The 26,760-nt window shown below is 33.4% G+C and overlaps 2 protein-coding genes across 4 annotated transcripts; one reads left to right on the top strand and one right to left on the bottom strand.

Annotated features, from left to right (window-relative positions):
* Positions 1-216: 216 nt before the first annotated feature.
* On the top strand, positions 217-18,764 carry LOC137820381 (endoribonuclease Dicer homolog 3a). Of its 2 annotated transcripts, XM_068624447.1 has the most exons (25): positions 217-494; positions 847-1,027; positions 1,748-1,861; positions 3,157-3,291; positions 3,432-3,501; positions 5,686-5,750; positions 6,189-6,320; positions 6,419-6,559; positions 8,151-8,280; positions 8,818-8,923; positions 9,014-9,206; positions 9,307-9,467; positions 9,932-10,147; positions 10,230-10,495; positions 12,114-12,388; positions 12,505-13,028; positions 13,128-13,222; positions 13,494-13,720; positions 13,810-14,019; positions 14,675-15,151; positions 15,256-15,522; positions 16,052-16,384; positions 17,035-17,272; positions 17,638-17,749; positions 18,042-18,764. In XM_068624447.1, the coding sequence occupies exons 1-25, from the start codon at positions 376-378 to the stop codon at positions 18,256-18,258; spliced, it is 5,004 nt and encodes a 1,667-aa protein (XP_068480548.1). In that variant the 5' UTR covers positions 217-375; the 3' UTR covers positions 18,259-18,764. The 2 variants fall into 2 exon arrangements, with proteins under 2 accessions (XP_068480548.1, XP_068480547.1); XM_068624446.1 differs by having other exon boundaries at positions 241-494; positions 8,818-9,206.
* An 863-nt stretch (positions 18,765-19,627) lies between these two features.
* LOC137820382 (uncharacterized) lies at positions 19,628-26,307 on the bottom strand. Of its 2 annotated transcripts, XM_068624449.1 has the most exons (11): positions 26,143-26,307; positions 25,080-25,252; positions 24,363-24,455; positions 23,875-23,976; positions 23,002-23,261; positions 22,684-22,815; positions 22,330-22,452; positions 22,027-22,155; positions 20,405-20,622; positions 20,147-20,300; positions 19,628-20,048 (listed from the first exon to the last, which is right to left on the bottom strand). In XM_068624449.1, exons 2-11 carry the CDS (start codon positions 25,165-25,167, stop codon positions 19,830-19,832), a joined length of 1,518 nt encoding a protein of 505 aa, XP_068480550.1. In that variant the 5' UTR covers positions 25,168-25,252; positions 26,143-26,307; the 3' UTR covers positions 19,628-19,829. The 2 variants fall into 2 exon arrangements, with proteins under 2 accessions (XP_068480550.1, XP_068480549.1); XM_068624448.1 differs by lacking the exon at positions 26,143-26,307 and having other exon boundaries at positions 25,080-26,080.
* Between the last annotated feature and the right edge of the window lie 453 nt (positions 26,308-26,760).

Consider the following 26,760-nt stretch of genomic DNA (forward strand, 5'->3'; position numbering starts at 1 on the left):
ATATATTCATAAAAAATAATTTTATGTAAATAATTAAATGGATTTTAAAAATAATTACAAAATATAACAGATAAAATAATAAAATAAATATATTAATAAAAATATAATTAATAATATGTAGAATATAAAATGTTTAAATTTTATTAATAATGATAAATTATTATTATTTTTGGAAACGACAAAATGTTATTTTGTTAGTTTATGCTAACTGAAGAGATTCTTCTCTCTCCACTCAACACTCACATTCTTGATACTGCACACATACTCTTCTCTCTCCACTCAAACTCACATTCTGAACACTCTTCTCTAACTCTTTATCAGTTCTCTCTTTTTCACTTTTTGTGTTGTGCCTTGCTATTGCTGCTAACTTTGTTCATGAATTTGAACAATGATTCACCAGGCCATAACCAGACTCAAAGTAAAAAACGAAAGCAACTCGATGCTGATAATTCTCCATACCTAGAATTGTCTAATTCCAACATGAACCCCAGAAGGTGTTTTGTTGACAGACACTGGTTGAATTTTGTATTTTTTTAAGAATTGTCATTTTATTTCATTGTCCTTTTTGAAAATTCATATGGGTTTTGCAAAATGTATACCTTACCCCTATTGTGTTTTTTTGTGATTTAGCCATAATGGTCTGGGAAGAATGATCATGAAGATTGCATTTTTCTTATTTTCTAGATCATTTGCGAGTTTTATAACAAAGATTGCATTTTCTATGGTTTTCTTTATCTCTTCTCGATTTGACAGTAAAGATTGCATTTTTTTGTTATTTTCTCTATCTTTTCTGATGGAATTTGGTCATAAAGACTGTTTTTTGCCATTTTGTGTCCCCCCCTGTAGGTATCAGGTAGAGGTGTTTCAAGTTGCATGGAGAAGGAACACAATAGCTGTGTTGGATACAGGCTCTGGTAAGACCTTGATTGCTGTGATGCTTATGAAAGAGGTTGGTCAAACCATCAAGACTTTGGCAGTGAAGAAGCTGATTGTTTTTTTGGCTCCCACAGTTCATCTTGTCAATCAGGCATGTTACATCGTACCTCTCTTACTGCTTCTGCTTATCTTTCACAGATGTGTTCATCATACTGAAAGATCTCATCATAACAACAACTAACATGGTCTTAATGTGGTCTGTCTTATTGTCTTAGATGTCCAACATAACCTCCCTTGAAAGGACCTGCAAACAGCCATCAGTTTACTTTTTATGCCTAGCAGCTTTTAATTTAAAAAAATCTACAACTTGAAGGGCTTAGTCATAGTGTATGTAATTTGATGTTTTGAACCTCAATACATTAATTCAACAACACCATCTTTTAAGTCATAAAGAATAAAATGCTATTCAATTGTTTACTTGTACCATGTACAACAGTATTTTGAAAGTTTTGTAATTGAGCTATCTCACCCTCCTTTTTTTATTCACCAAATGTTTCTTTCACATGGGGATTGCAATTCTAAACATTACCCAACTAGGCTCATTGTGTGGAACTTTGATTCTAATTTGCTGAAAGCTTAAAGCTCTTAAAAACAGAGATATGAGAGTTTAAAAGCTATATTATTCAATAATGAATTTAAACTACCTAAAATTGTGGTTAAAAGCTAAATTAACTCCTAATAGCAGGGACACTATTAACATGTAGAGGTCCCATAAGTGACTAATGAGATGTTGTACTCTTCTTTAGTAGCAAAGTATGTGATTTATTGATTCACAGGTTAAACTTATTTGGTGTTTGTGTCTACATTGCAGCAATTCAATAATATAAAATATCTGACAGATTTTCAAGTTGAGGAATACTATGGGGCTAAAGGAGTTGATACATGGACTTTGAAGACATGGGAGAAGGAGATTAGTTCCAATGATGTATGTTTATTTATTAACCCCATAATTTATTTCATAAAGATACTTTAGGCTTCCTTTGTTACGGTGGATTTTTCATTCATTGATTTGAACAGTATTATTCTGGGCTTAATGACATCTAGTTTATGATCTCTTATTAAAATAAAAATATTGTATAATTGTGCAGCTCACATTCTTTTCATTCTTTAATCTTGGAACACAATATATTACATAATTTAAAACTTATGGTATTTTCTTTGCGAGTATTTGGTCCATGGTTATCCATTCTTGCTCAACATTGATTGATTGATTGTTGGATACTATTTTGTGGTTCTCAAGATTATGATGCTTTTGATGGTCTTTTATTCTCCATTCTGGTTTGATGTGAGATATTAGCCTGAACCTATATGATTAATTTAAGAAGTGGAATTTTAATTGTTCTGAATTGCTAGACTTGAATAGTAGTCAATTACTTATCTCAAGATGACCCTTTTTGGTGAAAAGGTATTCAAACTTTTGTTTGATCAGTCTATAATAGCACAATGAATCAACAAATTGAGTTGGATAGTGTATTGTTAATTTCATTCTTAAATTTTTTTGGCTTGACTTTGTTACATGTTCTATCAAACTAAGAATCTTCTATTTTATTTAGTGCTAAACATTTTTTTGTGTTTGGATTTTCAAGCTCAATTTCTAGCACTTGTGAAGATTCTTAATAATGAATTTTTTACATGTAATAAATGTGATTTGATCATATTAGAATTATGATTTGATAGAGAAATATCTTCCAAATATTTCTCATAGTAGGTATTGATTTTATTCCTTATTATTGTATCTCTTTTTCACATAATTACAAGCAGTCCTCTCTATATTGTATCATATTTCAAGTTTTTTTAGCACCTCCACCTCCAACGACCCTGTTTCATGTCTGATTCGTTCAATGTGGTTTTTTTTGTGCCTATTCGTGATTATTTTGGTGTGTTTAATTGCTACTCCCTTCTTTTGTTGAATTTGTTGTGACCTTCACCAGGGAAATATCTTACCAAATATTTCTCATTCTTAGGTTTTTTTTTGTTCTTTGTTATTGTATATATTTTTTTATTATAAATTCTTTATTATAAGAGTACTTGTGTGTGCAAATCACACGATTGCAAGCAATCCTCTCTATTTTCAAGGGAATAATTTCGTATGTAGTAAAATAAATGGATGTATCAAAAGAAAAAAAATGTAGAAAGCATACAAGCTCCTCTTTTGTATTCAATATTTTTATAATGTTGTGGCTGTGTGGTTGCTACAACACTAATGTCTTTGTCTTATAGGTATTGGTTATGACACCCCAGATTCTTTTAGATGCCTTAAGAAAAGCATTCCTGCGTATGGAAATGATATGCTTGATTGTTATCGATGAATGTCATAGAGCAACCGGCAACCATCCATATACAAAAATAATGAAGGTAAGTGCTATAAAACAATCTTCTTTTTCCCTTGTATTTATTTGATCATGCACGATGTTTTCATCTTGTTGTCTTTAAATTTCTTTTAGGTTAGGAAATAGATTTACAAATAACTTTTGTCTTATGTTATGTCAATGAAGGAATTTTATCACCAAGCAAATGAAAAGCCAAAGATTTTTGGGATGACAGCATCACCAGTTGGTAAAAAAGGTAACTATTTACTTCCCAACTTTGACTAGCAACAATGAGTTGAAGAGCGCATTCCTTCTGAGTTCAGAGTATCCAATTTTTTCCCCAATTCTCCTTAGAGTGTTCTTCTTTCTTTGTTTATCTTGTTAGTTTTGCAGCTTCTTTTTATAGACTAAATCCTTGTCATTATCAAAATAATGTCCTTTATGAATTGGAATCTCGTGTTTCCTTCACAAATAAGGAAATGAAAAACACTTAAGAGAAATCTAGTTTTGTGAAGTTGACTATGGAACTGATAAACAGGTAATATGTAGTTGATTTTGTTCGATGTACTTGTGCCCTGAATTGTATTGTTTTCAATGGTTTCAATAGGGTGTTCTCCCCATCTTTAAATTTGTGAAATGTTATGCATCACAAAGTTTCTTACCTTTTGTCCCAAAATATATCTTTTTAAGAAAACTGTATGATTATGTATGTCAGTTGAAAGAGTTAAACTGCATGATGGGAAAAAATGTTCCTTGTGTGATACACAAAAAAACAGAGCCCTCTCCTTTTGATCTATATGATACTTGAGTTGATTTTTTTATTCTCATTACTTTATTTTGGGTGATATTTGTATATACTACTTTTACTTGTTTTCAATTTTTTCGTATCATAAAAATAAAATAAATAAAAATCATAATTTTTAGGAAAATAACTTAGTTGGAGCATTTGAGGGATGCTCCAACCAGTATACAAAAGATGCGTATCATACATGATGTCCTTGATGCAATCAGAATACAAAAAACCTCTCACACCATTCATTTTGCACAATCATACCCGCAAAATTATTATTTTTCTTTCTCCAATTAGTTATTGAGTGAAAAAACCTGGAATTCATATCCCCTGCAGCTAACCATCTCACCCTAAACTTTTGTTTTAATAAAGATTCCAACCTAACATCTAACTTCTTCAGTTCAGCCAACAATTGAATCCTCTCATACCTCTTGGCTTCTCCCAATTGTCATTCTCATCCAGCCTATCCATATGGTTAATCTTTGTTATCAGCTCTGGCTTTTGTTTATTGATGTCCCCAAATGACTCCCTATTTCCATAGTTTAAGAACAAACTTCATCCTTTTTAACTTTTCTTTTAACACAACCAGCCCATTTCCATATATGCACCATAGCTGTCCCATTTTATTCTTTATGAACTAAGCGGCTATGGGAATGCCAAATGTCTACATACCTAAAAGGCTTTGGATCCCAATCAACAAAATTTGATTTTAATACTAAGGCGCAATGGTCTGATATAGTTCTATCTAAAACATATTGTTTACTAGTAGGCCAAAATGTCAAGCATTCTGTGGATATCATGATTCTATCCAGTATGCTCTTAGCTAATCCGTTGGCCTATACCAGTTGAATTTTCTACCAATCATAGGTATGCCTACCACCTCCATCTTATCTAAGAAGGTATTAAAACCCTCAATTTCCATACTATGAAGGTTGTCGGCGCGTTCCCTGATTCCCAGACACTCTCCCTTCTTTCTTTGAGCACATGTATGTAAGTGTTCTTCCAGCGAAGTGAGAATAGTCTCTGCCACCACTTTGTCATCCACATTATCTGGTTTAATACTACCCAAGTCTGAACATTGAGATTTTGAAGATTGGATGCACCCCTTCCAGATGAAGTGCCAGAAGATTGACATGGAGCATAATGTTGGCTATGAAGGCAGTATCAGCAGCAGCAGCTAGATTGCATAAACATTTCTTCTTCTAATGACACCTGAAAAAAGCTTCCGTTAATCAGCATTTTGTTATACATTCTTGCTTCACAACCAACCAGAATACGAATTCTCAAGTGAGCATAATCTAAATGTTCCCAATTAATTAGTATAAAAACTTTTTAATGCAATTTATTTACTTAATTTTATGTACTATTCCACTTGCCCATACTAGCATAGAGAACTAACAATGGTTGGCACAAATAATTCACATGTATTTTATGCCATGATTTGCTGTGCCCTGCTTCCTGATGAAGCTCTTTTTTTTCTATGTATTGTTTTTAGTGGTTATTTCCTGTCTTACACTAGGAGTTACTATTTTGTGATGTTCATTTGAAAACAATTACTTGGAGTCCATATTGTGAATATAAAGACTTGAAAGCATCTGGATTGTATCTTGAAGGCTATATGCATTATTTATGTATTATATCCCGAACCAGGTGTTTCCTCTTCTACGGATTGTGAGGATCAAATATCAGAACTTGAAAGCATCTTGGATGCTAAGGTAATATTAATTTTTGTGCACTGATTTGATTAGTTTTTCTGTGAGTGTGTTAGTCCCAAGAGATTGCACACATGAATGAGACTGTTTTATTGATGATAATTCTGGACATAACTAGAACTACAGTACAAACCCACAAAACACACACCTAAGGCTATATCTTCTGCCCGTAACTGTCAGTGATACATATATTTCTAATCTAATAACTGTCCTATAAAATAGTTATGATCCACACATAAAAAAAACATAACTGATAAAATAAGTGTCATCCATACACATAATAACCGTTCTGAAATAGCTTCAACAAGTTGCTCATTTTCTTTTTTGGTGACAAAGTTTCCAAGTCATGTTGGTGTCTTCTACTAGCCTATCAGAGTGCACATGTGATAGTATGTTTATACCATTAAAATAATATAAATGTCTCTTTTTATGTTTCTGTAGAGATATACTATTGAAGATCGGACAGAGATGGATGGATATATATTGTCTGCTCAAGAGAGTTGTAGATATTATGACCAAGCACGATTTTCTGCGTTGAGTTTGAAACCAAAGATTGAAGCCTTGTGGTTCAAGGTATCTTGCTATGTACAAAGTACACCACTATTTTCCCCAATTGTTATCAATATTTCTTACAACCAAAGATACTGACTGAATCTAACCTGTTTGGACAGTTTGATGCATTGTTATCAGAAAATAAAAGTAACTATGTGGATGTGGAAAATAAATTTAAGACACTGTCTCAACGGATGTCCAATGAACTTGGAAAAATTTTACATTGCCTTGAAGATCTTGGAATCCTATGTGCTTATGAGGTATTTGTCAAACTCTCATTGTGGGGAAAAAGTTGTGTTACAAAGAAAAGAAAGGGGAATTTCTTTATTGGATTTTATAACTTACATAATTTCTAATATTTTGTAACTAAGAGTCATTGAAGTCTATATTTTTTAATTGGGGTTGTATTTTTTTTCCAATGCATTGTTTCTTATAAATTGGATGAAAAATCCACTTAAAAGTTTTATGTATTTGAGGTTGGGTAGAAAGAAAGTTTGTTCGATACATAGAAATATCAACATATATAAAGATAAATTAAGGGGTTATTGGTTACGGAATATTGTGGTGGTTTGTCTGTGCTATTTTTTTAGAAGTGTTTTTTAATAAAATAAGTAGACAAGTAGGCTTAGGCTTTTTATGTGTTTGTCTAATATGCTTTTCAACCTCTTTTAATAAGCTAATCCTATTTGCTTCTGAAATTAGTCATTATTTTAAAGAAGTGTTAGATTTCAGCTCAAAACCAATTGACACTAATTGAAGTTGCCCAACAGATATATAAGCTATTTATAAGTCGTACTTTAGGACTTTAGGCAGGTGATGTGAGACTTCCTAACACTCCCCTTCATAAATGCCTCCAGAACCAGGCAAGTACCAAGATGAAGTATAGGCTCTGATGCCAATTGTTGGATATAACTCTTATCACTTGTTCAAAGGTTATAGCTGATAGTTAGCAACTCTTTTTACTTAATAGTGTAGCAGTCCAAGTGCCACGATCTGACTGTGACTTGGTCCACCTAGCTTATGCCACCAGACAATGAATGTCACTTCCAACAATCTCCCCCTTCAACAATTGTCCTGTTGGGAATCAAACTCATGATCTTAACTCCAATAACATGTTAGGTTTCAGCTTAAAACCAATTGACATTAAGTGAAGTTGCCTAATAGATATATAAGTCTCACTCCCTAGACTGGAGGCCAGCGATGTGGGACCTTTCAACAAAATTTTTATTTAAAAAACACTTACATTAAGTTTGAACAAACTAACTCATTTATGTTTTGTTGTTAAGAAAGAGTCATTAAAATCTTTTTTGTAATTGAATTAGGTTTATATTTTGTTAACCGATACTCTCCCCCTATAAATCAAATGAAAAATATCAACTCTCAACTCTAACCCACATAAAGTTTTGCCTCTGAATTCTTTCTTTTGCCTTTGTCTTTGTTCTGTATAGCAGTCAACTTTTTTTGGTATTTTAAATAAAACCATATATTAGAAATGAAGGAAATTTTTTATGCTTTCATTAGTATGTGCAGCTCCAGCCTTTTAATCATAGTTTTATCTTTTGTTCTCCTCTCTCTCACACACATAGATGTATGTATGTCTTAGAAAGTGGACTTAGACCTAATTCAACCCTACCAAACCGACTTGTAAGGTGGAATTCTACCTACTTATATAGTTAGGATAAACTTTGATACCCTCTTAAGTTTATGCTTGACTTCCTTAGAAATCCAACTTGAAAGATGAGATTTGCAACTACTTATATATTATACTTTGGCCATATTTCTAATTGATGTGGAATCTCCAACAATGTGTATAGTATACTTATACATTATAGTGTGTCTATACTTGTGCAGGCAGTTAAAATCTGTCATGAGAATTTCTCCAAAACTGAAGGAATGTGTGAAATTTACAGAACATGTTATCTTCAGTGTATAACTTTTGTTGAAGAAGTAATAAAATTAATCGAAGAATCCCTCCATCTAGGTATGTTTTCTTTTATAGTTTCTTCTTCCCTTGTACCCCTATTTGAGCTATTGATCTTTCTGAATCTTCATGAAATCTCAGAATTGGGATTGCAAGTATATTTTCATTAGTTTCATCAGTTTATCTACTACTAGGATATTTTAAAAAATTCTTATGAAGTCTACTCATGATAATATGCAAGATTTTGCTGATGCTTAATATATAGCAATATTTTATGTCAGCAATAATTTTTTATTCGTGTTTCTTTGTTTTAGAGTGCTTTGTTTTCTGTATGAAGGTGTATGTTGACACACTTTCCATATGTGCATTCTGATTTTTTACATCAGAAGCAATCTGTTGCAAAGCAAAAACGTTGTGGATAAATGGATCTTCCTAATTGGTTTTGTTTTTGGTTCATAATTAGCCAAAAAGATACAGTAGCATGTCCTTTTAGACATCTTTTTTAGAAATGACGCATGCTATAAATGCTTACGAGGCATGGTAAATTTGTTTATTCATTTTAATCTCTGCCAACTGATTTAACTAATATTGCTGCAGCTGATAAAAATATTTTGGGGGTTGATTTTGATTATTCGAAGGCAGAAGATATGGGATACATATCTCCAAAATTACTTGAACTTATTAAAATCTTCCAATCACTTGGGTATGACACTATGATCTATTATATAAATAGTTTTCCTTTGAAACAATATGTAATATGGCAAATTGGTAATGTGTTTCTTTCTGTTTATAGAGAATCTAGTCAGGTGGTGTGCCTTATTTTTGTTGATAGAATCATTACAGCTAAGGTGATTGAAGGATTTGCAAAGAAAGTTCCCCAGATTTCTCATTTCTCTGTTTCTTATTTAACTGGAAACAATACATCGGTTGATGCTGTGGCTCCTAAAAGGCAGAAGGAGATATTGGATTCTTTTCGTTCTGGAAAGGTATTTGTTTATTGCATCATGTGATAAGTAATGTGCAATAAATTTGTCCTAAATGTTGGTATTGAGAATCTAATAAATAGATTATTAATGCTTTGTTTAGGTCAATCTATTATTTACTACTGATGTACTTGAGGAAGGAATTCATGTGCCAAACTGCTCATGTGTGATACGGTTTGACCTCCCAAAGACGGTTCGTAGTTATGTCCAATCTCGTGGAAGATCTAGGCAGGCTAACTCCCAATTTGTTGTGATGTTGGAGAGGCAAGCATTCTGATTGTCACAACCTGTTTGATTTTGATTTTTGGAAATTCCTTCTCCATAGAACACTCTTAGTACTTATTTTATTTTCAAGGGTGTTTGTGTGTATTATTTAAGTGCATAAAAGTTAATTTTTTTCATGTATTCAAAATTGATATAGTAAGAAAGTATAAATGGGAAGAGGAGATTAATTCGGTATACTAATCTAGGCCTGTAAATCAGAGGATGATCTTTCCTTTAAATGCAGAAAAATGAATATTTTTCTGATTTGAAACAGATACACATGAGGATCTTCAATAGGAATAGGAGATTAGTTCTCTGTACACTAATCTAGGCCTGAATATCATATATTAGTATTAACTTTACAAACCAAATTGCATAATTCTGATTGATTTCTGTATATTAAACCCTGTAATTCTATTCTAATTGCTTTCCTTAATTATCAGCATTAACACTTGTATCTACAGGGGAAACCTGAAGCAAAGAAATCAACTCTTTGACATCATTAGGAGTGAGCGCTCCATGACTGATGCATCTATGAATAAGGACCATGAATCTAGTTTAAGAGTATGTACAATGGGGAAAACAGAGGCATACTATGTGGAATCTACCGGAGCTTCTGTGACTTTAGATTCTAGTGTTAATCTTATCCACCGATACTGTGGAACACTTCCACGAGATCAGTAAGATTGGATCCTGTTGTGCCTATCTTCCTTTTAACTATTTGAAACATAGTCTTTATGTTCTTCTTGCAATTTGGATTAGGTACTCCTCTGCAAAGCCCAGTTACGTGTTTCTGCCAGTGGAAGGGGGTTACCAATGTAAATTAACATTGCCATCTAATTCAGCCCTCCAGACAATAATTGGTCCTTCAGGAAAAGATATTCGTTTGGCAAGACATCTTGCTTGTTTTGAAGCTTGTAAGAAGTTGCATCAAATGGGTGCTTTAAATGAACATTTGGTTCCATTAATTGAAAATCATTCAGAAGATGACCATATTGTGAAAAATAAAGAATCTAGTTCGGGGGCAGGTATAATTATCAGCTAACTTTTTTTATTTTTTATGAACTGTGGTTAAATATTTGTTTTAATTTAAATTTTGCATTATATTGCTGACACCCTAGATTTCCCAAACAATGGTTGTGCATATTTCAAATACCATTTGTAGTTCTTCTAATACAATTTCTATCCTTTTTTACTTAACGAACCACATCAAAATTGATTTCATATTAGATACTAACAAATCATCACCATCATGTATTTTGTTTGTACATAACCTCGACAAACTTTTTGAATGATTCTGATTTTTTTGAATGTGTCAAACCTTTTGTCCTATGTGTGTTTGATTAGCATAAGCTACAGATTTTCCATCTGTTGATTATATGTATAATTGTTTTTTAAATCAATTAGGACAAAATTAGTTTCATGTTTATGTATGTTTGCTGAAGTTATTTATAGACATTATGTTTATTTGGATTGTATGAAATGTTTTTTAAATAGTTGTTTTTTGGATGGTAAAAAAGGTTTCTTTTTACCAGATAGGGAAATAATCAGGAATCAATAATAAAAAAGCTTCAATTTCACACATAGTGAAAAAGATGTTTTTACCATAAAAGCATGCACCTTTTGTCTTTATTTGGGAGCTTTTCATGTGTCCCTTTATTTTAATTTCTTTTTTCTAATTCAATATTTTGAATTTAAAAATAAAATAAAATAAATAGATACTATTGAACAAATGCAAGGATGTGATGAATTAGTTCAATTTATTTGGTAGAAGGTAAACTCTTATGAGTTTATCAACCTTCAATGACTGTTATATTTGGATTGTATACTATGCTTATGTATTACTTTGGTTAAGGTTAACTCCTATGAGTTTACATAATCCCGTAAGTTTGACAACCATGAATTGAATGAGTATGCTTGCAGGTTTGAAATGTTTAAGGCGCATGGTGCTCTGTAGTCAAAATTGCGATTTAACACGATTCCACCCACCATGTCCAATTTAGAGCCCATGCAAGATTGTGCCAGAGTGGGATTGGTGGGATCCTTGTTGAAGATCATGGAAATGGCGGAATTGCCGTGTTTTCATGTTGTTTTGCATTCTAAGGTTTTGGGTTCTGCATTGCATAAAACCCTTTTTGGGTTAAAACCCAAGGCAATAAAATAAATTGTTCTCCTTCACACACGTTTGGTTTCACATAACTATGTAATTGATGTTATGTTATCCTTCCTTCTTGTCCGCTAAGCAACCACCTTCCCCTAAAGAATACCTAACTAGTTGTGGCTGTTCTAGTTGCTCGACCACACTATAGGTGAAGCTACGTGGTACCACTCGTTTCACTTTTTCTCCTTTACTCACATTTGTGACTATTCTTTTTAAATTTTATGTGTGTATATATATACACACATATATATATACACACACATACATATCATATATATGGAGAAGTATAATCTATGATCCGTATTATGATCCCACAATTTAAGATCTTGTGACCCCTTGATGGTCCTAACCTTAATCTCATATTTGACTACCTTGATAGTGCCTATGTCGGAATGTGACAATGTGGAACTGTTCCTTTTGTATGGGAATCTACTGGATGTTGGTTTGTGTTAAAATGCATTTTGATTTGCTTTTGACATTTGAAGGAACCACAAAAAGAAAGGAGTTACATGGAACAGCCAACATTCGTGCACTAAATGGTGCATGGGGAGACAAACTTGATGATGCAGCCAGATTTTTTGCCTATAAACTAGAGTTTGCATGTAGTATTGTTAGTGAAATATACTCTGGGTTTGTTCTTTTGATTGAGTCAAAGCTTGATGATGATGTGGGAAATATAGATTCAGATCTTTATTTAGTCTCAAAGACCGTGAAAGCTTCTGTCTCTCCGTGTGGGCAAGTTGATTTGGATGCTAAACAGGTATAAAAATAAGGTTTTAAAGGTTTAATCTGACATATATAGCTTCTGTCTCTATAATCTTTTAATCACATTTGTTTTGGAAGTTAACTTGATCGTTTTTTGTTTGTTCTCTACAGATGATGAAAGCAAAATGCTTCCATGAGCTTTTTTTCAATGGTTTGTTTGGTAGATTGGTGTTTAGGTCAAAATCAGCAGGAGGAGGAACAGAATTTTTACTTCAAAAAGACACAAAATCATTGTGGAGAGAAAAACACTTATATTTGCTTCTACCACTTGAGAAATTGAATGGTATTTGTGGGGGAGCCTTCCAAATTAATTGGCATGGAATCAGTTCTTGTGCATCTGCTATTGAATTCTTAAGGAGGAAATTTTCTCTGGGCACTGGAGATTGTGATGATAACGGAATAATCACATCACCTCAGGATACCAGTTCAATGGAGATTGAATATGTTGGAACAAACAAGATTCACTTTGCTAATTGTGTGGTTGATGCTGACAATATAAAAGACACGTTAGTTTTGGCCATTCACACTGGAAAAATATATTGTATTATTGACATCGACAGTAACTTATCTGCTGAAAGTCCTTTCTGTGAAAAGTCCAAGGACCACGTTACCTTCTCAGATTATTTCAGCAAAAGGTGAATAATTTGTTTTATTCCCTCCTTTACACATGGTTTTACTGGCTTTGTCATTCCTACATTATTAGTATACTTGACTAAACTTCAAATTTTAATCAGGTATGGGATTACACTGAGACATCCAAGACAGTCTCTTTTACTATTAAAGCAAAGTCATAATCCACACAATCTTCTTTTTAACTTCCACGAGGAAGGTTCGTTATTCCTAGTTAAAGTTTTCATCTTGTGGCTCTTATAGGCTGTTTCACATTTCTGTATTATGATTTTAATAAAATTTCATTTAAAATTAAAATTCACCATCTCCGTTGAAGCTGTTGTATGGAATTACATCTTACTCCATGATGATTTGAAAGAACTGATAGTGGATCTGAGATTCTCTGTTACTTTCTGTCTTGATAGAATTTATTTGAATCCTTGCATGACCATGGTTAACTTTGATTGTGATATTTTCTTTGAGAAGAGCAGATGGACGAGACAAGTCATCACAAATTGGCTCTACAACCTCCAAAGTGCCTGCACATGTCCACGTCCCACCTGAGCTTCTATTTGTTCTTGATTTTCAAAGAAACGTGTTGAGGTCATTGTACTTGTTACCATCTCTAATGTACCGCATTGAATCGTTAATGTTATCTAGTCAGCTTAGAGAAGAGATAGATGGTCAAACTAGCAAGTCCAACATAAATAGCTCACTGGTTTGTTCTTGGATAAAAGTACTCATTGATTGTTGATTTCTATTTTCATCATGATAATCTTATGTGTTTTTGCTTTTTGTAAATGTTAGATTCTAGAAGCACTTACAACTTTGAGATGCAGTGAAAGCTTTTCAATGGAACGTCTTGAGTTGCTAGGAGATTCTGTTTTGAAATATGTGGTGAGCTGTCACCTCTTTCTTAAATATCCCAAGAAACACGAAGGACAATTATCTACCAGACGATCACTAGCAGTTTGTAATTCAACACTTCATAAACTGGCAATAGATCGCAAATTACAGGTATTTTTTGTTTTTAATTTTTTGTGTTACTGTCTCATAGCCTAAAAGTTTGTGTTAGTTAAAGGCTCGTGAAATGTGGACCAAGCACAAACCCAGTAATAACTAGTTCTAATAATCAATTGCGAGCCAAACAAATTCTGTCTTGCGAGACAATCAAACTCTGACCAGATGAAAATTTTGATACCTGTTAAAAACCGATGATTAATCTGGATCAAATGCTAAGATACTTTTTTATTCTAAGAAATACAATTTCACGCCATGCATTCATTTATTCCATTAATGTTATGTATCAGTATCAATATTTGTTAGAAAGCTGCCTTAGTTGTTGTCACCCCTTTCGTCCCACGTTGACTACAAACGTGACTTAAATTGAGCTTATAAAGCATAGACAGTCTTTACTTACGAATAAGTTTTCTAATAATATTACATTCAGTAAGTTTGAGAGTGATTAGTTTCATTATTTTCTACAGATTAACATTTGCAGATAGAAAAATTATAAATTTAAGAAAAGTCTTCAGTGCCCGGACCATCCTGTTTAGTAATTCCCACCTTTATTTTTGTTGTTTACTTTTTAATGTTATCATTGTGAGACTTTAAGTTATGGACAAGCATTGGAATGAATTATTATATGGTTTTCTGTCATTTTATCTGTCAGGGTTATATTCGAGACTCTGCATTTGAACCACGTCGTTGGGTTGCTCCAGGACAGCGTTCTTTACACCCTGTTTGTTGTGATTGTGGATTGGATACCCTTGAAGTGCCTTTAGATGTTAAATTCCACACCGAGGATCCAAAAGTTGTGGTTGGGAAGTTTTGTGACAGGGGTCACCGCTGGATGTGTTCTAAGACTATTGCTGACTGTGTTGAAGCTCTGATAGGAGCATACTATGTGGGTGGTGGACTCTTTGCATCACTCAATGTTATGAAATGGCTTGGAATTGGCACTGAACTTGAACTATCCTTGGTTGACGAAGCAATCACTGCTGCCTCTCTGCATAGTTGCGTGCTAAAAGAAAGTGAGATTGAATGCCTTGAAAAGAAAATTGGGTATGAATTTTCTGTCAAGGGACTCTTACTGGAGGCTATCACACATTTGTCGGAGAAAGAACTTGGTATTGGCTGCTGTTATGAGGTAGCTGTGAAGTTTCATATATTCTTGAGTAGTTTATTGATATTTAACTTATAAAGTTTCTTAACATTGTACACCTATAATGCTACTTATTGATATTGGGGCAGAGACTCGAATTTCTTGGTGATTCGGTGTTGGACCTGCTTATCACATGGCATCTATATCAGAGTCACACAGATATTGATCCAGGGGTGTTGACTGACTTACGATCTGCTTCTGTCAATAATGACAATTTTGCTCAAGTTGCTGTTAGACATAACCTTCACCAGCATCTCCTACATGGCTCGGGATTATTACTGAGCCAAATATCAGAATATGCGAAGGCCATTTCTGAATCAGATCCTAGATCACATCCAAGCATTAGAGCTCCGAAGGTTGGTTTTGTTGATGATTGGATTATAGCACGTGTACCTATATATATTCAAAAGAAAAATCTATCTAAAAGATAAAAGATAAAGTCATCTTATCTTATATAGAATACAAACTACATATTTAATTACAGTCAATAATATTATTAGCTTAGCATTGATTTGTAAATTGTTTTCAATGTTTGAAACATCAAACAAAGATGAATGAAATTCATTTTATTTCGATGATTTTACTTTCTTACCCATACATACAATGGAGAAAATGGTAAACCAATAAATGCAATTCTTTTAGTCAAATATTTATAAGTAGGATTAGAATAAATCAAATTTTCACATATCTAAACATTTTAATGGTTTTCTTCATGCATGCAACATGAATCTAGAAGATTTACAGAATCAAGCAAAGTCCTATTTTAATTTTCTATGTAGAGATTGTCACTTATAAATAAAAAAAATTCCTGAAGCATATGGCACAAAACATATATGCAACACTTCTTCAAAAGTTGTAACATTGTTTTTGTTATAAATGTCACAGGCACTTGGAGATCTAGTGGAAAGTATTGTTGGGGCTTTGCTAATTGATACCAAGCTCAGTCTTGACCAAGTGTGGGAGGTTTTCTGTCCCCTATTATCCCCCATAGTTACACCTGAAAAACTTGAATTGCCTCCATATCGTGAATTAAATGAATTGTGTGATTCTCTTGGGTATTTTGTAAAAGTAAATGAAAATTGTGAAAAAAAGGGATCCATGGTGCATGTTGAGGTTAGTGTACAGTTGCTAAATGATCTGTTGGTTCGTGAAGGAAAGGGGGTAAATAAAAAAACTGCAAAAGGAGAAGCTTCATTTCATTTGTTGAAGGATCTTGAGGTTTGTTCTTTTATGTTTGTGTTCCAGAATCTTTTGTTAAGGTTTTTCTTAGAAAGTGAGTTTTTAAACCTAACTCAATCTCATAAAATCAGCTTATAAGGTAAGATTTGTATCCACTTACATACTATAATTTGACGACATCTTTAATCGATGTGAGATCTCCAATACAACTTCTCACATCGAGGACCGGATGTACTAGACATTCAGCATAGGAATATAGACCATATAACGGGTGACACAATAAGTCAACAAACTTTGGAAGGATTGACTTTGATATCTTTTTTAATCTGATGACTAAGAAGTATATTCTCAGCTGATATATTTGTGTGTGTATATATATATATATAAAGATGAGTACAAGTATGTCTCAAAGAGGAATGTTCCATCCTCTGTTCCTTAACATAAAGCTAGGTACACCCAAAACCAGCTTTATGTAAGTTGTACACTACTATAACAAACATTATTTTAACAGTCTTCTAAAATCTTTGTTAATCTTTAGTCAGTGAATAGTTTATTTAGTATTTAGTGATGGTTCATTTTCTGATGTTTAGATTTCAAAAAAAATTAGATTTAAGTTTATTGTTTCCATACTACTGGTATCCATATTTGTATATTTTATGACCAATTGCCTTATACTTGTAATCCTGCAGAAGCGGGGAATTTCATATTGTAATTTCATGTCCAAGGGAAAAAGAGATAATTCTGTCCATATGACTGATTCACCTCATCTGAAAAGGGATTCTAGTACTTGTTTTACTCTAATTGAAGAACATTCCTCAGAGCCGGTAATTAAAAGGAACAGATTGGATGGAACTAACCCAACTGAAAGTATTTTGCCTCTCAAAGACTCTTCCAATGACGACTCTGGTTTTAGTGCTTCCATTCCAGGTTTGCACCACCGATTTCTTTTTCTTGCTTGATATCAAGTTTTGTCATCACCGTGACAGTGTCCACTTCTGGAAAACTCTCTCCCTTTGTGTCTTTGTATGGCTTGTTAAATGTTTTTTAAGAACAAACTGACAAATTAGAGCAAATGGAAGTGATGTGTTTATTTCCATTGTCTATCATGCAATTTTCTTATTCTCATGCTCCATGTACCATGCATATAATTTTTGCCCGTTTTAAGTTTTTATGAAGAATGAAAAAATATCTACTATATCAGTTATGTGAGACATCTGAATTTATCACTCTCTGTAAGAATTAATTTGATAACTACCTATGGATTAACTTCATTTTTTATTCATGTTACACAGTTAATTTATCAATTAATATGAAAAAGGGAGGACCACGGACCACACTATTTGAGGTGTGTAAGAAACTACAGTGGCCAGTGCCTACATTTGATTCAACTGAATATAAAGATAGGTGAGTCCAGCAACTAGTTTGTACTTTCAACTGCTTGAGCTGGTTGAATCTTTTAGAATTTATGTAGAATTACATGCAGGATTCGTTTGTGTATAATATGTGGAGAACAGAACTGATCCCTAAACCTTTAACATCAGTGTTTCAAAAATAGGTTTGATATGGCAAAAAAGGATACTGTAAATGATATTGTTGTTTATATATGGTGGGGTGCAATGCAACACATATGATGTGCAGATAATACAATTGGTAATGCCATGGCAGGTGAATTTGACTAGCCTTTATTCTGTAACAGATCTCTATTTGAATCCTGTGAAGGCCTGCAAGGAACCAAGGGACTTAACTGTTTTGTTTCAAAAATTACCTTGTGCATACCCAAGTATGGAAATATAGAGTGCCAAGGAGAAGCTAGAAGTGATAAGAAGAGCTCCTTTGACTCTGCTGCAGTTGAAATGCTTCTTGAGCTGCAAAAACTGGGAAAAGTTGAAATTGATCCTCCCCTTTCTAGTTAGGGGAAGAGAAAGGGAAGAGAAGGGAAAAGAAGAGGAAAAAAGGGCTGGTACTACAATTTTGTGCCCCCAAAAAACATGAACTGATGTTTTGTGCCATTAATCTGTTATATTCTCAGATTGATGGTAGAGGACCGTTAGTTTACAGTATTTTGGGGTTGCAAATTTGTGTTGCTAGTATTGTGACCCAAAGGAGAAAGATTAGGAAACAAAAAAGAGTGGATTGAAAACAACGAGGTGGTCCTTTTCTTTTCCTTATTCTCTGGGAGAAGATTGATACTTTTTATTTAGAAATAAAACTGTTAGACGTGTCTTTGATGCTAAAATAATGCATCTGCATGTATGTAATATGTTGTGCAATTTTTCAGTGCAAGTGAAAGAATAAAGTTGCACAAATAAACAATGCTGAAGTTGGGTCTCTAGGAGTAATCTATAGGGTTTGTGTGCCATTTTTAAAATACTTTAAATAATTATTCAAAAATAAAGGATTTGCAAATATATATGCTTAATTTGTTTTTACCGTCTGTATGATATGTTTATGGATTCAATATTAACTATTTTCATATAATTCAGAAAACATGAGTTTTCTCTGCCTTTTTAATAGCTCTCTCTGAACAAAACGTTTATCTAACATACCTTTCACCACAATTAATATTCAAAAAAAGTTTCCTACGCCAGTTTGTGATATCTTCAGTGGATTGGATTGGTTTTTTTCTTGCATCTCCATACTTTCTTCTTAGGTATGGACAATGCTAAAAATCCATGCATTGTTAGAGATACAATGGGAAGGTGCAGGAACAATTATGAATATGAATATGCAAAATCAACTGTTGTGTGTACCTATTTTGTATCTAACATAAATATTTTTTCCATTAACTCTTCTTGCCAATGAATTGGTTTGATTTTTCAGATAATATATGTAAAAGATAGTTCTAATAGCCTTTTTTCTTATTTTCCTATTATGATGAGTTTTTTTTTTTAGTTTGTTTTACTGTATTAAATGTTGATATAAAAAAAAGAGTCATAGTCTTTAATGAAAGTTAACTTGTGTGAGGAATAACATCAAGATGATTTGTAATATTTGATTGATTATGATTTTATATTTTCCATTTATAGTAGAAGTTTCCAAAGAATTTATTCCTGAAATGTCTCCAGCAGATAAATGAATTTTTTAAACATGGTGAATGTAACTTTCCCTTTATAACAATTCAACAGCTCTCATCTTGCATATCAATGCGTTCATTTCTTATGCAGTAAAAAAAGAAAATTTGTATGTTTACAGTAAATAAAAAAGACAGATTCAAGCAAAACATTGTAATTTAACCTATCTTAAAATTATTACTAGCAGAAAAAAATTATAATTCAATGCGCATAGCAGAAAATTCTTTACATAAAAAATATCATTGAGAACATTCATTACATGGATCTTATGATCCAAATATTTAATCCAAGTCTGCTGTTAATGAAAACATTAGCATCAACAACCAACTATATTTTCCCAATCTCTCATTGTTATATCCACAAGCTAAAATTTCCCCATTTTTGGCCATTCAATCTTGTAAAATGAAATCACCTTAGGCCCTAATTAATAGCTCATAAACGTTAGAGTTGTTTTCTCCACTTACACGCTTCAACATTTCAAAACTTGTACGACTGCCCAAGAATTCAACCCTTTTGAACATTACATGCCCATGTGCTGTTCTTTCCTTACTTGAGTACACTGATCGAAGCCTATCAGCATGTCTTGAATCACTATGAATTGCGACTTCAATTTCCTGCCTGGACATGTTCTCCTATCATAGCATAAAGTATACATAGAATAGAAGCAGAAACCATATTGTTAGAGAGAGCTGATAATAATGCATGCATTCCAAAAGAATAAATTTTGTACCTGATAAAATGCATGTATATGATCCAACACCTGAAGACACGTAAAACCATTATGGCTGAAAAACGTTCTCGATGAAGGACCCATCTCGGAAAATCGGTCAATTGGGAAGAGTATGGTGAGGAAATGGTTTTTGAATATCAACTCAGATTTCTCACTGTAATAGATGTTAAGAAAAGATTGAAAGACTAGCAATAATGTTGTTATATCTTGCTACCCAACGAAAAGGTGTAACACTACTCACAGGGAGTTAATAACAACCTTTCTGTCAGAGGACGAGTGGAGTTTGAAAATGAAGCTTCTGAATCCTTGCCATCCCCTTTTGCATCAAAATATATTGAAGCATGATTTTCACTAGGATCTTCAACACTAAAAGAGTCTGTGTAGATGGAAGCAGTTGAGGTTGAGTCAGATATAGACCAGCAGATACAGTCTAGAAGGTTGTTGGGTGTTATAGGACGTATTGGAGTCTGACAAGTCTGCAAAATAATGTTCAAATCAAATAAATGATAGATCCATAGGATGTATCTTTTCTTTTTCTTTCTAGTACATCCTCTAGAAGCACATGATTTTGAAGCTTTGGGATGCCAATTTAGTAGGGATTTCAAAACTTCATAGTAATGCTTTATGCAGTTAAATTTTATAGAAGTATGCGATAAATCTATAGAATCAATTAAATGAAGCAGTAGAACAAAATGACGCTCTCTTTTCCACATTTGTTGACTGATCACTTGACCCTCTATACCGAAATCATGAAATGTCAGCAAATGGGTATTCCATCAGATTGTGTCCTTTCATACTTTCAAGTTTTAAACGCTTTATGGATAAAAAATTTCCAAGCTCAACATGTTGATGCAAAACGTTGCAATATGCTTTTTCTTATACTTATTTGAAAGAGCAAAATACACTGATATCCCTTGTAATTTCTTGACAACTCAAACAATATCCTTTCCTTTGTAACATACACAGTAACTCTCCTTATAGGATACACCATGTAATGTGCTTTTTTGGGAGGAGTACCCGGTGTAATGTGTTTCAAATAATTAAGTGGGTGTAGACATTAAAAACACAACGATATCATGTGAAATTTAACAAACCCATAGGTTTCTTTAGGAGTGGATAAAATGCATGCATTGAGCTAAATTATTGCAAAATTGAACTGAACTCTAAAAGTAGTTCTACAAAACTGAACTAAATAATATAACAGTTTTAAATTAATTGAACTGAATTACATCATAGTAGAGTGAACTCAACCAAATTAATCTACTCTAAACTGGGTTTTAAATTGCTTAAACTACTTGAATTATTTGAAAGTTATATTTTCCAATCATATAAGTTATAGTCTAATTTAGTTCACACAGTTTTATTTATAAAGAATTCAGTTTTTTAAAACTAAACTAATTTAACATTTCAGTTCAAGTTTTTTTTCAAAACAATTCAGTTTTTTTGTGGAATTCAATTTTCTTTTATGCAACTCAATTTTGTATCACTTTGGTTCGGTCCAAATATTTTTGTACAACCTTTGGTGTGTCGATCTAATTTGCTCTTTCTGAAAAGCATGAGAAATTAAAGAGAGTGGATAATACTGCTTGCGATTGAACCTTCCAAAATGTGGTGCCCAAGTTTCAAATGACAGAACTCAAATCTCTAGTGTTAAGAAGACTTCTCTAAATTAACATGTGCCAAATTATTACCTTGGATCACATGATTAGTAATAGACAAAAAGCTACAAACTTAGGTGAATTTAACATCTAAAACATACAACTAAATTGGGAACAGGAAAAATAATAGAACAAGACTTTTTATTAATTATTAGGGAGCCAAACAGGCAGGTGTATAGAGAGAAAGCTCACAGAATAAACAAAAGTGAATCAAAGGATCACCTGCATTCGACGACCACGGCGACTTCTGACTCCAATTTTTGCGGAGTTCACAATTTGTTGTCTTTCTTCATAGCCAACTTCACTTTCACTATCCAGAGGATAGTTAGAGACTCTTTGCTTTATTACTTCCTGCATTTCAATAAAATTCATATTATAGTTTCACAAGGGAGAGAACCAAGGGTTCTAACACCTAATAGCAATGTTTAAAAAACTAGACTGAAAATGTTTTACTAAACTTGAAAGCACCATAGAAATAAGAAAAAATGAATTTCAAAACTGTAAAGGAATATATTAAGAAATTACCTTTCCTGAAATGCCATTATGAACGTCTTCAAGCATAAGACCAACTTGCTTTGCCAAATCAACAGACATGTGCACAAGCCTTCGCACATATTTCTCCTTAGCTGTTTTGATTATCCACAGAGGCTGAGACATATCATAACAAAGAACTTCGTTGTGATATAAATATTACTGCAGAAGCCTACGTAGTCTATAACAATTAAATAGCGTATTAATGTTTTTCAGGAGTTGTACAGCTAGAATGACAAAGTAAAATAGAAGGACAAGCAAACAGTTTGAGCTTAAGAAAGTTCTATCCCTTCAAAAGGTCTTTCATGTGATTAGATAAATATTAGAATACAATGTAGGAGGACTTACTGTAATGAGATTACTAGAGTATCCAAGGTATCTTTGGATTGATGTCCCTTCAGTTACTACATGACTAACATTGCAGCCAACAAACCACTGTTCCACCAAACTAGCACCTTCTCTTGAAGCAGTCTCAGTAACCTATCAAACAATGCAAAGCATATAAGTGTCCAGGAAAAGAGCACTGGAATCATATGCTAGCTTAACCAAAACAAGGAACTGACACTGACCATTGTTCAACAGACTCCATATCATGTGAAACACTTCCAATAAAGCTAATATGATCACAAAATATCTAGGTATTTGTTCTCAGAAACACAATTTTACCTTGTTCCGCAACTCGGATGAAATACTTGGATCAACATAGATGGAGCAGCCAGACAAAGTTGAGTCCGAAATTCTGATAGACTCTCTCACAGAGAATCTTTGAAGTTCCTCGACACTATTAGCTTTCTTGGCTTGTTGGATTCTTGCTGGAAGACAATGATTATCGGCATTTGTATACTCAGAAAGCAGTCTAAAATCTTCCATGCGCATGTTGTTATCCCCGTAACTCTTCACTCTATAATGTGATTCGCTCAACCTCACTGCAGCAGATACAATAATGTATTTAGTTATAACAACTACAAATATAAACATGAATAACTTAAAGTCATACATCATTCGAGTTACAACATTACAACTATGCTACTTAATTATTAAAATCAATTCAGATAGAGAGCTAAAGAAGATGAAAATAAAATTAGTCAGAAAAAGTGAAAATCTCTATGACCTTAGAGACCACAGATTCCTTACTGGATTATGTATGATATTTTGATCAAGTGCAGCAAGATGCTATTGCTACTACAAATCCAATGCACTCTTTGAAATAAAAAATAATAAATGAAATAAAAAGGAATATGTATCAGTTTAAGCTTAACCAACCACTCATTCTCTGAATGAGAAGAAGTGTGTAGCCAGATAATCACCAAAAACTGCGCTGCTGACTCTTCTAATCACAAGAAGAATGTGTAGTTTGTTAAATACAATTAGACTCTACAGCATGAGTCTACAATTCAACATGAGGTCTAAAGATGCAAAATATGAAAGTTGTCAGATTCCTGTATTGTGTGACTCTACAGCATGAGGGATGAATCATAATCACCAAGAAAGCCAACCAAAATACAAAACATGTCAATGAAAACAGTTAAAATCAATTACCATTTTTCCTGACGCCATCCACAAACCAACCCAGTGTGACAATAAAAAGCCCATTTTTTGCTCCATGCTTCAGTGCATGCTCAAACTTACGTCCACCAAAACTGTACTACACGTTAAAGATTTCATTATAGCATTGAACCAATCATCATAAAATGTATTGGATGAATTCCAATGCTATGATAAAGGGCCACAAGCAATCATTATGATCATGCTATGGTAGATCCACTAAACATAAATAAATTACATAACATCTTTCCGAACTCAGTACAAATAAATTTAAATAAAGAGGAATTGATAAGGTACGACACTTTGTTCTGACTCAACCAAGAAAGTAAAGAAAATATTTTCTGAATGTGAACAGAATTTTTTCCCATAGGGTTTATAATCAATGTATGACAGTAAATGGGCATTGCATATTCGTACTACAGTATCATGCTATTGCTATTACAATGTAGGAAATTTCGTATAATTTATGGCAGAAAAGGATATCTGAACCACCAAATGGGTACATTGAGGATGCAAATTGGGGCTATACTGGCCACCTAATCTCTCTGTAGCCTCCATGACCTGATTCCTAGCTTCTGCAAAACCACCAACCAAAAGAAAACAACACAACTGCATATCTCTTTAACTTGTCACGGAAAGAGAGAGAAGAGAAACAAAGACGTCACAACACATTTACTATCAGTTTCACTGATAACTAAAACTACACCTTTTCAGCCAATTACATGAAAAGTTTTATGCCAAGAAGACAAGACAAAACAGAAGAGAACAGGCGAAGATAGATTTCATGAAAACATGCACTAATTACTATAAACCAGATAGAGAGTACAAAAGAGACCCCCTTTTGTTTCTCAACCCTTTGTTAGATTGCTCACTGTAAAAGATAAAACAGGAATGTAGATTACAGAAGTCCAAATATGTTTCATTTGACATCTTATATCGACAAAAAGGGCAACCATCATTCACCCGTCCATACCGTCTCGATGGAGAGAGAGAATAAGGTTCATTCTTTCGAAAATAAAATGTTATTTAAACATTTATGCTGAATCAATCCAGTGGTTTGAAGTAATTTGTTGATAGAAACAGAAAGCTTAGAGGAACAAGGAAAAGAAAGAGTAGTGGAGAGTGTCAAGCCAGGACAATGAAACTATATCCAACCAATCAAAAGTGAAAAACAGAATGATACATGAATGAATTCACACCTTTAGATAAACCAGTGACGCATATGACGAGACCAGCAAAAGGAGCAGTTGATGATGGCACTTGCACAGAGGACGAAACAGGAGACATTGGCTCCAATGATTGCAAACCTCTGAATGAAGGAACTGAAGATGAAAACAGCCTCGAACACCCCTTGCCACTCACAACTTCAACTCTACCATCACCACCCATAACAGCCACAAGATTTTTATCACACACAAATTTTAAAAACAAAAGAAACTATCTATCCATCATTCAGTAATTGAAAATTGCAAACCCACAAGGCATATATCTGGCTCAAAATTCATGAAACGGGTTTCCGATAATTCAATAGAAACAACGAATGGATGAATTATTAAAGGGGGGGAAAAAGAGTCGGGTCTGGGAAGAGTTGAACTTTAAATGGATCAAACCCAGATCACGTGAAGGGAAGAAACAATTCCAAAATTGAAATTTTGGACAAGTTGAAAAAGGCTGTGAGATGAAAAAAAAAACGGAATCTTGAGTAAAGGGATTGCTGTTGTTGTGGAGTTGGAGACAGAGGATAGATTTTTGAAGATGTGTATGTTTTTGTTTTGCAGTGTGTGTGCAGAGCAGAGGGAGGACAATAAGAAAAGGGAATTTTTTTGAATGTGGTGCTCTGTTATCTCTGACGATGAGTCACAGTCAGAATTATGAATCTTCTTTATCTGCGTGAGTAGGCGCAGGAAATAGTGCCCCTCAGACCATTATAGTTCCTACTTGTTATAGTGCTTTTTTAAAAAGGAAAAAACCCTGCTTTTGTAAATTGCAAATGCATGTGATGTCTGAAGGAAGTAGTGGGATGAGAGAGAGAGAGAGAGATGGAAGAAAAAGCGGGTCAAAGCAGTAACAGGAATCACACTCACACACCTCTCAAGTTTCAACTTAACTCAACCCAAATTGAAATGAGAGAGGAGAGAGAAGAGAGAAAAAGGGTTTTGTTTTGAAAAAGTTTGGAGGATTCCCATTTCTTGAAGTGAGCGCAAGGTTTAGGAAATGTGAGTTAAAGATAGATGTGAGAAAGAAGGAAGAGACAAAGCTCACCTGGGTTCTGGTTCGTTGGGTGGGGTTCATGGTCTTTGCTGATCACAACACAAGAGAGTGCTGTGTGGTCCGTGTTGTGTTGTGCTGTGTATCTATGTCACCAACACGCCGGCGAAACCTTCTTTTCAAATTCAATGCCCTCAAAATATTATTCACAAATACATTAAGAGTGATGATACGATGAAACCATTTAATTAAAGTTGTTTTATTTCATTTATTTTAAAATTGTTTTTTTTTCACTTTTTTATTAGAAATAAAATTCTAATTCTAATTTGGAATAGGATTATTAACATGTTGGAGATCTCACGTCGACTAAATATTAGAACATTTCATTATATAAACGTGGATGCAAACTTCACTTCATGAGCCAGTTTTATAGAATTGAGTTAGATTTAAAATTCATTTCTTAACATGGTATAGAGCCACCATTTAAAATCTATTCAAGCGAATGTTTATTGGGTTTATCAGGTCATTATCGGATCACCCATAATATGTTATCCCATGAATTAAATTGTCATGTTTGACGTGAAAAAGGTGTATGAATCGGTTTTATGAATTTGAATTAGACTTAAAATCTATTTTTTAACAATATATCACTACGTTTTTATTTTCTTTTTA

The sequence above is a fragment of the Phaseolus vulgaris genome, chromosome 9 (assembly GCF_000499845.2).
Source record: "Phaseolus vulgaris cultivar G19833 chromosome 9, P. vulgaris v2.0, whole genome shotgun sequence".
NCBI classification, from domain to species: Eukaryota; Viridiplantae; Streptophyta; class Magnoliopsida; order Fabales; family Fabaceae; genus Phaseolus; species Phaseolus vulgaris.